The sequence below is a fragment of the Sinohyriopsis cumingii genome, chromosome 6 (assembly GCF_028554795.1).
Source record: "Sinohyriopsis cumingii isolate HCF-2022 chromosome 6, ASM2855479v2, whole genome shotgun sequence".
In the NCBI taxonomy this organism is placed as follows: domain Eukaryota; kingdom Metazoa; phylum Mollusca; class Bivalvia; order Unionida; family Unionidae; genus Sinohyriopsis; species Sinohyriopsis cumingii.
This window is the reverse complement of record NC_142966.1, coordinates 109680847-109693264: the sequence shown is the minus strand read 5'-3', so window position 1 is coordinate 109693264 and position 12418 is coordinate 109680847. Positions and strand designations below refer to the sequence as shown.

The 12418-nt window shown below is 33.7% G+C and overlaps 1 protein-coding gene across 1 annotated transcript in view; it reads left to right on the top strand.

Moving 5' to 3' along the window:
• The window catches only part of LOC149797701 (adhesion G protein-coupled receptor L1-like), a 56608-nt gene extending 46211 nt beyond the window's left edge, over window positions 1-10397 (top strand). Inside the window, exons 20-27 of the mRNA XM_089962624.1 lie at window positions 64-214; window positions 590-656; window positions 4099-4162; window positions 5187-5281; window positions 5852-5981; window positions 7359-7400; window positions 8675-8806; window positions 9418-10397. Coding sequence (XP_089818750.1) covers window positions 64-214; window positions 590-656; window positions 4099-4162; window positions 5187-5281; window positions 5852-5981; window positions 7359-7400; window positions 8675-8806; window positions 9418-9819 — 1083 coding nt within the window. The 3' untranslated portion in view covers window positions 9820-10397. The remainder of the gene's footprint in view (window positions 1-63; window positions 215-589; window positions 657-4098; window positions 4163-5186; window positions 5282-5851; window positions 5982-7358; window positions 7401-8674; window positions 8807-9417) is intronic.
• The last annotated feature ends 2021 nt before the right edge of the window (window positions 10398-12418 follow it).

Sequence of the window (12418 nt, the reverse complement as noted above, 5' to 3'; positions counted from 1 at the left end):
ATCGATTTGGTAAAGATTAATTTTGAGATGGTGAGAAATCTAATATTTTTTCTTATTTCGCAGGGCGTGTGTATGGGTATAGCTATTGCCCTGCATTTCTTCTTGCTAGCTTTATTCTGCTGGATGCTTGTTGAAGGAATACACCTGTACATGTTACTGGTTAAAGTCTTTAACTCTGGTTCCCATTTGAAGAAATACATGATGCTTGGCTGGGGTACGTAATCTTTTCATCCATTTATCACTTCTAAGATCATGTCTTGCCTTCAAAACACGTAAGCATACATATAAACAAACAGAATTTCTGAAACTCGCCACAGGTAATCATATAAATTACTAGAGATTAGAGATATAGTTTCTTTCTCTATTTTAGGAAAACACATATGAAACTTTCCAATAATTTCTTATGTTACTCTACTTCATATTTGATAAAGTGGAACCACACGTACTGATCATTGTGGAAAAATAATAAAAGCAACACAGAAGTTAATAACTAATATGTGCAAAATTTATACATTTTATATTCTTTCAAATTCTTTTCTATTTTTCATGCAATAATATGAGTTGAAATTCATAATTCTATTCATTTCAGGTGTACCCATCGTGGTGGTTGGCATTACCGGTGGTGTATTTCATGAAAATTATGGAACAAGAGATATGTATGTCACATGATGCAAGCTACATAGTCATGACTTCAGCAATGATTGAGTATTACATAGCTACTAATCTAACATTTTCATAATGTTTAACATTCAAACTAATTTATTTTTTCCAAGAAATATCGTATTAAATACCCAAAGGTTTGATAGTTAACAAGAAAAGGTTTAGAGCAATTACATACGGCATGTCTATTATTGTGTTTATTAATTAGAAATTGTTGAGGCTACACGAATTAAAGCTTCACAATTTACGGTCGCTTCTTTTTTGAAAACTTGTTTTGGATTTATTGGTTGAAAAATGTGCTGTGATGATTTGATGATTCTTATTTAATTACTTTAAGAAGAACCTGTTCGTGTGAGAAAATTATACATGTCTCATCCTTTATCTTTTTTGCCATGTCTCTATATCTTAAGGTTAGTTTTTCACGCTAACATGCTACTGGCCATAATGTATAAAATAGGCATAAAATAGCTCAATACCCAAAACTCTATCACTCTGATTCAGCGTAGCTTGAATGTCTCGCTCATTTCCGACGTAAATCATTGTCTTACATACAATTTAAAACAGCAGAAAACTCGAAGATTCTAGTGTCTCGAAAACTCGAAGATTTTAGTGTCCCGGAGATTTTGAGTTTTCGATGCTGTGTTATATGGACATATGAATAATTGTAGTTATACCACCATATTGAATTCACATAGATATTTATAAAGTTGTAGAACAGACAAGCATCTTATTTGCCAAATATAAATATTACATAGAACTTCGAATACACTGGACAACAAATTTTTACAAAAGTCATGTTACTGAAATAAAATTAGTCAATTCTTATCAATTTTTATGTGCTGAACACGAATATGACAGTCAAATTGCAAAATTGGCTCTAGTTTTTTTGTAATCTGCAAGAAATTAATGTTTACATAACGAAATGCATTCCAATAGTAAAAGGTCAACTGTAATAGCCTACCTATAAAAAATCAAGTCATTGACTACATCTTAGATTTCTTTGCCTGTCTCTTGTACAGCTGTTCGGGAGCATCTCTGAGGAGTGTCCAGCAGTAGTCAGCCAGCATTGTAGTGGACCATTTTCCCTGGTATCTTTGTTCCATTGTTGCGATATCTTGATGAAAACGTTCGCCGTGTTCATCACTAACAATACCACAGTTGCTAGGAAAGAAATCCAAATGGGAATGAAGGAAGTGAATCTTTAGAGACATATTGCAGCCAAGTTTCTTATACTTCATCAACATGTCTTCTACTAGTTCCTTATAGTTTTCTGCCCTAACATTTCCGAGGAAGTTTGTAGAAACTAGGCGAAAAGCATTCCATGCTTGTTTCGCGTCACCTTCCAGCAAGTTGTTGAACCGGTCATCTTTGAAAAGCTCTCGAATCTGAGGACCCACAAAAACTCCCTCTTTAATCTTTGCTTCGCTGAGTCGAGGGAATTTTTCATGCAGGTATCGGAATGCTGGCAAAGTCCGGTCAATGGCTTTCACGAAGTTCTTCATCAAACCTAGTTTGATGTGAAGGGGTGGTAGCAAGATTTTCTGAGCCTCAACCAGAGCTGGGTGTTGGATATTCTTCTCTCCAATGGCTACATTCTGCCTGTGAGTCCATTCCTTCCTCATGTAGTGCATTTCCCTTGCTCGGCTATCCCACTCGCATAAGAAACACATGTATTTTGTATATCCTTGCTGCAGTCCCATTAAAAGGGCAACTACCTTCAAATCACCACAGAGGTGCCAGCTGTACTTGTTATACTCAATGGAATTCAGTAGCTGCCTTAAGTTATCGTATGTCTCTTTCATGTGGACAGCATACGCTACTGGAATAGATGGAAGAATGTTTCCATTGTGCAAAAGCACAGCCTTGAGACTCAGTTTCGAAGAGTCCACAAATAGTCTCCATTCTTGTGGGTCATGAGTGATTTTTAAAGCATTCATGAGGCCCTCAATATCGGAACAGAATATCAGATTACTTTCCTTTCTGAAGAAAGGCTCCAATTGCTGGTGGCGCTTTCGATATGCAGTAATTGTGACATCTTCTTCTAGAAGATTCCATTGTTGGAGTCTTGATCCTAGCAATTCTGCCTTGTTCTTTGATAAGTCCAAATCACGAATCAGGTCATTTAGTTCTTCCTGTGTTATTCTGTGTGGGGTTGATGATGCACCACAGTGAAAATCTGGATCACTGCATGCTGATGGACCAGGAGAAGAACAGGTCGACTCACCTTTGTCTTCGTCAGATGAATCAAGAGAATATTCTGCTGGAGGTTCTGGAATAGGAAGTCCCTCACCATGTGGAACTGGTCTCAATGCAGACGGAATGTTTGGGTAGACTATTCTCGACTTCTTTCGCTTCGTTATTCCGCCGGAAAGAGGAGGAACCAAGCAGAAGTAACAGTCATTTAGGTGGTTGCTTGGCTCTCTCCACACCATTGGGACTGCAAACGGCATTGATGACCTTTTGCAATTCAACCACTGTGAAAGCTGTGTTGTACATGTAGCACAGCATATATGCGGAGCCCAAGGCTTGTCTTGGTCACCAACCTTGCATCCGAAGTAAAGATGATATGCCTTCTTCACTTGAGAATTGATACTTTTCTTCTGGTTGGCAAATGTCACTTCCCCACAAATATAGCAAAAATTGTCCGCGGTATTAACACACTTTCGAGGCATTACTGTTCTTTATTGTACGTAAATGGATAAAATAATAAGTTTTATGTAACAGTAGCTTGAACTGTCTCGCACAACGTCTAAAATATTTTAAATGCTGAACCTATCTGATTGGGCTTTATATAGTACACTGCTTACGTCAGCTTCAGCAGCCGCCTAGCATTAGTATAATAGGCCTACACATGTATAGTACACTGCTGACGTCAACTTACTTCAGCAGCCGCATGGCACTAGTATTGCATTGCATCAGAAAATGATGCAATCAACTGTGGATGATGTGAGCATGATGGTATTATGCAATGTTACATCATTATTCCGGATGTTGCTGCAGTCCTACTGGAGAAATTTACACAGTGAAACATAGAAAATGAGGTATATGAATATCTTCAAAACGAGAGCCAATACAAATTTTTCACTGTTATATTCGTGTTCGGCACACCAAAATACTACAGATTAGGGCCTTTTCAAGTCAGTAATGATTTCACTGTTGACCAGTGATATTAGCTACATCAAAAACTCATTAGCTTGAATGCGCGTAATTTAAAAATTCCCCATAAATTTATAAGATTTTTGTGATACCGTATTGGCATCTCGGTCTTTTTTAGTTATCTTTGCATAACAATGCGGATAATAGAATACAATGCATTAAGTGACGGTAATTAATGTAAACATGTGAATATTAATTCACAAACGTCATATTTTGACAGTATGTGTGAAGAAAAATCGATCCAAAAATAAATGAATGACAAAAATTTTATTTTTCTACCAGATGCTGGCTCACACCGAAAATGATATTAATGCTGTTTGTCCCCGCAGTTTGTCTGGTTATATTGGTAAGTTTTTAAATGCATGATACTATGCTTTTATGTCTATGTGTTATTTTACATTACAGATGATGTAGAACGTGGAAAGAAATTGTATGAATTATCATAATCTTAAACAATTCCACTTATTCAAATCACAAGGAACAGCTAGTTTAGCTTTCAAATTGTTGCATGACCCATGAAAATCAGACATTTGTAAAATTTCCCTGAAACATTAATGTATGACTGTATATCTATTAAATTAAAAATTATTTTTGCCAGATTTTGAAATCAGATTTTCTTTGAATATTACTAATATTCATATGCCCAAAGCTGCAAATGTCAATCAGAATCTTTGCTCCTACTAATGTTGCAATCAGTTCTTCTTGTAATCAATCAGAACCCGTTCGTTTTGTTGGTTTATCGTTTGTTGTTTTTCAAACGATGATTTATTTGGTAATAATCCCCGTAGCGTGTGTATCTATAATAATGAATACAACGAATAAAAGGTACTTGTTTATAAATTGGAACATGTATCAATAGAGGCATGTATACTACATTTATCATAAGGTATATTTTTACTTTTCAGGCTCTCTAAAGTTAATATTTGCATTCTGTTGAGCATTTAAATTCCAGATGTATTTTTGGATTTAAAAAATCTAGATCACCGACTGTTTTCACCTCCCAGAAATAGTGCTCTGATATTGTGTTTCAATTATGGTTACGGGCTTTGGTGAGGTATTACTAACTGAACTAGCCATGCTTTCTTCTAAGACTTATTTCTCGAAGTAGCTAACCCAGCGTCGTATTTATTACAACCTCTGCATTGTACGTACAATTGTTACACGATTTGCTTGTATTCTTGCGGGAAGGTCATGCCGTATGTTTCGCGTGTTTAAATTTTGATCAGAATTATATCACCCTGAGCGTCTAAATTATGTCAGTTTTCAAAAGAGACGGATGCCTAATTATTCAAATTATTCAAGAAAATCAATTTTTGTGGTATTTAAACTTTTAGTAGTTTATATGTGTCGATGATGTTCTGTCATTACAGATAAATACAGTGATCCTTCTGATAGTCCTGAAGATGATGGTACGATCTATGACACATGGATCCAAAGTTACCACTAAAGAAATATCTACTATCAGGTATATATTTATATCACGTTTGTACATTGAAAATTATATCCTTAAGTCTATAAAGATTATTCTATTTCCCCATAAGCAAACAGATGGAAAATCATCAAATTTAAGATAAGTTTAGCTCGCACACATAAATTCTGATGATTATGTGTGTGCACTGTGGAATTTGTAGACTGATTCCCCAATGGTAACATGCAACATGCAAGAATAATGCACGAGTTAAATCTATTCAAAACAATTGTGCATTCCAATCGATTTCGTAGAATGGCTTTGTTTATTCACTAATCAATATATGTAAGAAGATTGAATACATATCATAACCATGAATACATCATAAAATGGATATTTACGTAAGAAGTAACAATTCCAATTACATTAAAAGCATATTAGAAATATGAAAATGGTATCGTAATTTCTGCCAGAAGAGCAAAACTATAGAGATGACACGCGAATACAAAATTATCGATACAAAGATTTTTCTCGTTCAGATCATCCGACAAATTCAATTCTCTGTATTTGCCAATGTTCACATTATAGCCAGCTTGTCTTATCAGTGCATTTGTATGTACTTTGCAGAATAGGTCTAAAGGCAGTAGCAGTATTGCTACCAATTCTTGGTTTCACCTGGATATTTGGTTTTCTGTCAGTTACTAGAAAGGAAACACTTGTCTTTACGTACTTATTTACATTCTTCAACTCTTTCCAGGTAAGTTCGTTTGATATTTGCACATACTGATCTAGCCAATGTTATACAAATATAATAAATTTAGTATTAACACTTCAACTTTTTTGCGTTAAATTTATCGTTCAAACTTTTATTTCACATTAAATTGTTGGAGGAAAAAAGGGGGTTAACAAAATATTAATGTTATTTTATAATATTGTTTACATGACCCTCATTTAGACATTTCTAAATATTTTGAGCTTTCCAGTACGAGTAAAATTCGAAATGAACTCGGATCAGTTCGATTCACTGCGTCTAAAAGTACTGAGGCGCTGACGTCATTGAAGATGTTCCGCTATCGGTGTGTTATACAGAAATACGGATTGGTACTAATGATTTCCTGTTCCATTAAAAAAATCTTTCTGTATATGTACTGACTCATGGACTTCTCATAAATACCTTAGTTAATCTTCATTTTCTGTTAGATTCTTTATCAATGTTTCCTTCATATTTTTATGCTTTTCACTAGTCTTTGCAAAGTATTGCTTATTAGTGTCAAAATGTACATATCCAGTTACTTGATTGCTTTTTATTTTCTTTAGTTGATTATGCTGATTTCGTATAATTTGGGTGGGGGTGGGATACATATTTTTGTCAATTGCATAAAGATTTGCTTACCTCTTTGGGAAACATTTTGTTGCTGCATCAACTTTGTGAATAAACAATATTTACAATAGGGATAAAGTAATTTGAAAATTATGGCCAACCGAAACCGTGTACAATTTAACATCAAAAGCAAGATTAAAAATGATATTAAACAGTAATGTATCTCTTATTAGTTTTGTTCTATCCTCGTATGCCCAGTTTATTTTCCTGGAAGCATAATGAGGTTTCGTGTTGGGTTCTGAAATGACGAATTCATAAATTGTCATCTGCATTTTTAAGTTTGATTCGACATTATGTACCTAGTCCTTCGTGCGCTTGCAAACTTGGTTGTTTTCATTGTCAGATCTTAGCGATGACATCCGACCCATTTGATGCTGTTAGTTTGGTTATATTGTAAACAATGGTGTTTCCATCGTTACGGAAATATAGTATAAAATTAAATTCAGTTTTTAAAATTCAAGATCAGATATTGAACAAACATAGCCTTTTTCTATGAAACCTGGTTATTATCTATGTTGAAAGTAGTACTAACCGGAAATGACCAGAAAAGATCGATTAACTTAATGTGCACGCAGACCGCCAAATGGGGCAAGGCATATTTTTTTTATCGATAAGGTTTGATTTCAACTACATAACCACCAAAAGCATTTACAATTATTATTGGTCTTCAATGTAATAGATACCGACATACGCGATGAATGTCATTTCTAATTAAACTACTTTGTAAATATCATTTGTTTGCATATATTCCAGGGTGTTTTTTTCTTCGTCTTCCATTGTTTGCTAAGCACCGATGTAAGTAACATTTAACTTCTTAAATAGCATCAGCATGCATGATCTTTTAACGTAGCTATGTAAACCTTAATAGTTTACTTGTCATATAGTTAGTGCAATTACATATGAATGCATCCAAACTAAATTTACCTCAAGATTCGTGTAGAATACAAACCAGAACAATAGAGACGACTGGAAGGAAATACAGCCACTTACACCATCATCACTACTACTGCTAATAATATTGTTAACTCTGTTGAGAATAACACCATCATCGCTACTACTGCTAAGTATATTGCTAACGCTGCTGTTTTGTTAAATATGATGCATTACTTCAGTGCAGGAGCATTACGATTGTGTAAAAATTATTCGTATTTGGCGATTATGGTCTATTTATGGTATCACTTTTAACTGTTTAAGCTAAATACACTTTCACCTTTCCATTAAATTAATCTTGACTTCGATAAAAGGTGACGAAAACCAATAGGTGTGATTGATCACAAATTGCCTTCAGCCAGAATATGTTCCTATTTTTATTATTATTTTAAAGCAGAAGTATTTGGATTGTGTGTATCTACTTACAATATCACTTTTACACGGCCCAGGTAAATGCATTTTTACTTGTCCATTAAATTAATCTTTAAAGTGACGAAAACTGACAGATGTGTTGAACATATTTTGCCTTCAACCAGAATAGGTTCTTACTTTCTGTTATTTAAAAGAAGAAACATTTGGATGGTCTGTAGCTAACTCCGTTTTTTGATCATTATTCACTCACAATATCAATCTTGCTAGATTAATGTAAAATTCCCTGTTAAATATCCATCTCATTAATCTTTCAAAGATATTGTAATTCCAATACAGTTTGTCTGTAATGGATTGTCATTGGATGTGAGAAACAACTCCTTTAAAAACAGGTGTTCATTTACGTAGTAAACTTTCAGAAGCAGAATAGCTTTTTTTTACCTGTCCCAAAAGTGACTGTAAATACTAGCTCTCTAGAATATTTGTGTTTTCATCTGTCCCAAAAGTGACTGTAAAGAATAGCTGTCTAGAATATTTGTGTTTTGAATCGTCACAAAATTGACTGTAAGAGACTAGCTCTCTAGAATATTTGTGTTTTGATCTGTCCCAAAAGTGATTGCAAAGACTAGCTCTCTAGAACAGTTGTGTTTTGATCTGTCCTAAAAGTGACGTTCAAAACCTGTGCAGGTATCGTTTAAAGGAGGTGTACGTTTAGTTTTATTGAATGCAAACGTGTTGTAATATGAAATCCTTACCCATTATAAACTCAGGTTAAGAATGCGTACGATCGTCGAAGAAAACATTTGCGACACATAAAGCCAACACAATCTACCCTCAGCAAGAGCAACGAGAAAATAAGCTCGGATTTTGAATCATCTGGTTATTCCACAAGCAAGGAATCGGTAGGAACCATTTCTTTGAATAGTCTGTATGTTGCAACAGAGCAAGAGATTGGGTGGAAATTTCTCTTCCAGTAGAAAAACGTGTCCTTAAATATGCAGAGGGTTTATCTGGAAATACCGAATTGTATGGATGTGATGGGGGCTTTCCGATACAACTTCTAATTTGTCAGATTTATCTTAATGTAATACAATAAAAATTAATATGAGACAAATATGTTTTTCTTAAATTAAACATGAGTATTTTTGTTACTGCATAGAGCAAAACTAGAAACACTGCTACGAAAATTGATCGAATATGATTTATTTTGTTACTTCAGTGATTGATTGGAATAAAACAATGACACGGTTTGAAAAGACTTGTAAATACAAAGCAATTACATGCACAGGTACATATTACATTTCCACCAGTGTAATATCCGCTTTTGATATATAATTATTTTCTTGATTTAAAACAAAATAGTATTTTTCTGCCATTTCATTCAAATATATTATTGTGAAAATAAGTATATGTTTTACTAGAATATTTCAGAGGCAACTTAAAGAATTATATGGTGACTAACTAATTTAGACTTCTGATCACTATATATAAGATGACACATTATATTTTCTAGTTTGATTCTGTATCGACGGATACTCCGAATTTGGACAGAAAACGCTCCCTTGGAAAACGACACGAGCAAATCCCAGTTACTGGACAGGGATATAATATCAGTTGGATATCCGTTAATGGCCGCCCTGAAGTCACTCGTAAACCAACGGCTTGTCTCAGCAAGAACCTATTTCTCAAGAATTCCCGATTACGCCGTATAAGGAACAGTTCAGACATAATCCGAACACCAGTTGATGCATATGAAACGAAATCTAGGCTAGATGGTCACGTGATCAGTTATAACACCACACCTTTGAGCAAGAGAAGTGACAGAAGAAGCTTTCATGCACCTTCGTTTCGTGCGGCTAACATTGGTCATGGAGCAAAGGATGCTGTGTATGGCTCAGATCGATATTTTAATTAGGATGTCATATCCGCCCAAACCCGGAATTAAAAATAGCAATATTAAATTAATCTTGATCATGGATTGTGCTTCATAGGTATTATAAATGTTATGAAATACATATAAATAATTTATATACCGTTTTTGGTCTGTCATAATTAAAATCTATTCGTAAAATTATTACATTCAAGTAATGATCGGTTTATTGACATATACAATCACAGTCAAGTTTAATTTTAAAAAAAATATTTCACCACCTATCGATTACTACCTGGATGTACATGTTTCACAAAGGTTAGCTCTCTTGGCAATAATAATGACGGATAAAAACAGTAAATTTGCCTTTGAACTAAGAAATGATTCGTGCTCATATTTTTAAAAAGCATTTAGTTAAACGAACCAGCATTAAGATGATACTATTCAGATGGCACATTGTAAAATATCCTCAAAATTGTGCCCTTGTGAAATAAAGGTCAACAGTTAAATGCTTGAATGAACCCAAAAGAAAGGGAAATAAACTTTTATAAATTTTCCCCCAAACCACAACTATTATAGTTGGTCGGTCATCGATTATATTTGGAAAGATAATTCTCATCCTGTGTCTGATTTATTTATTTATTTATTTATTTATTTATTTATTTATTTATTTATTTATTGTTGCGCTGACGTTAGTAAAAGAACGAGATATAACGGTCACTTTTATAACGGTAGTTGGAGAGGTCCCCATGGCACACCTTTGTAATCAGTTTTGTAAAGATCTCGGTGTATTTTTTTATGTTTGTTTCATGTGAGCGTGGGCTTCACATGCAGCAACAAAGATATATTTGCTCAGACTATTTGAAACAGCAACATAAATAATATATTCATTTATACCCTTTTTTAAAGAAATATATTCTTTAAATCATTTATTAGTAAACAACTATTGCTAATAATTCTAATGTTTACTTCAGTTAATGAACTCTAACGTCCATGTAGCTATCTGTTCTACATAACATGTATGTATGTATGTATGTATGTATGTATGTATGTATGTATGTATGTATGACAGACATTAAAGTTGACTCAGCGATATGCATTGAGCTGTATTTTTTCTGCTAACATTATTGTAAGAAGCAAAGACATGATTTTGTATAAAAAAGAATAAATTTTCATTATTATTATTATTATTATTATTGCAAAGGCCAATACATGATTCGTTCTACATGTACGATAATATTGAGACAATTACTGTCTGATATTGTTGCAGCCCTTCCCATGAGAGTTCGGCATATAAATTCCAAAAGAGTTACTTCAGATCTAAGGACGAGAGGGATCAGTTAAAAATTAGAATCCGTCATCACAAACGAAATTACTCGAACCTCATTTGCATATTAAAAGTAGTTACAATGTTTCATAGGCCTAATGCACATACGTAATGAGTATATATATATATATATATATATATATATATATATATATATATATATATATATATATATATATATATCTTCTTTGATGCATTATATATGCAGCTTTAAAAATCACTTTTTGCTTCAACACAATTCATCACAGCGTCATAAATGTATGTACCTTTTGATCAGAAATTATAAAGGTGTAGCTCATTTGTGGCCTCACTAAATATTCAGAAGCCTTAAATATAGCATCTGCTTTTGTTTCATAAATGCCGTTTCATGATAATAGGGGTATCTGTCCGTCTGTTTGTTAATGTATTAATGAAAATGTTGATATAAATACCCGGATATAAATGAAGAAATGAATATATGTGTGTAAATATCTGAAAATCAATATTTGAAAAACAGTTCATATTAGTTTAATGTTTTCCGCTTCATATCACATTGCCCTGTTAACCCAGTTTTAGAGTGATTGCATTTATTAACAGGTAAAATTAAGTCTCACTCTTTCTTAAGTTGATCGAGTGCAAAAATACGTATATCGTATGGTTTTGTGTATTGTGGCATCATTTTTTTAGTTCTATAACTTTTATTCACTGTAGTAGTTTTAACATTTGGTTTCTGTTTATTGACGTTTGATATATGACAGGACTGTTGTTTTTCACTTATTTTAGTTTGACATCTCACTCCAACGAAAATGTAATTTACTGATCTGATAAAACAAATGTATAAAATAGTGACAACTTTAATCACTTTGTGGTGTGACAGAAGTCGTTAGTGCGTCAGATCGTCTTATTACATTTTAGGATTCAAATCTCAGCAGTTAACGGATTTCACGTTTTAATATTATTTTAGTTTAATCTCAAAACCTATATGATAATATTCTTTCTCCATATATAATTTCACTTTCTTTAGTATGTAGGTATGGCCCTTGCCGCTCTGTCTGGAGTATATTTGTAACTATCTATATTTACTTATATATGCCTTGATTTCTGTCAGATGAATCCGGTGTGACTAATATTTAAACGAACATAAGTTATTGGGTCCCTACGCCAGTAGTTTAGCTCATATCTGTTATACTTCCTATGGGTTGTATTCTTAGTCGAGAGGGCATGTGGGTGGCTGCGTGCAGGCATTGCGATTGGTGATATAACTCACTAACGATTATGGGTAGGTGTGTGTGTGTGCGTGTGTGTGTGTGTGTGTGTGTGTGTGTGATTTGGATTTTG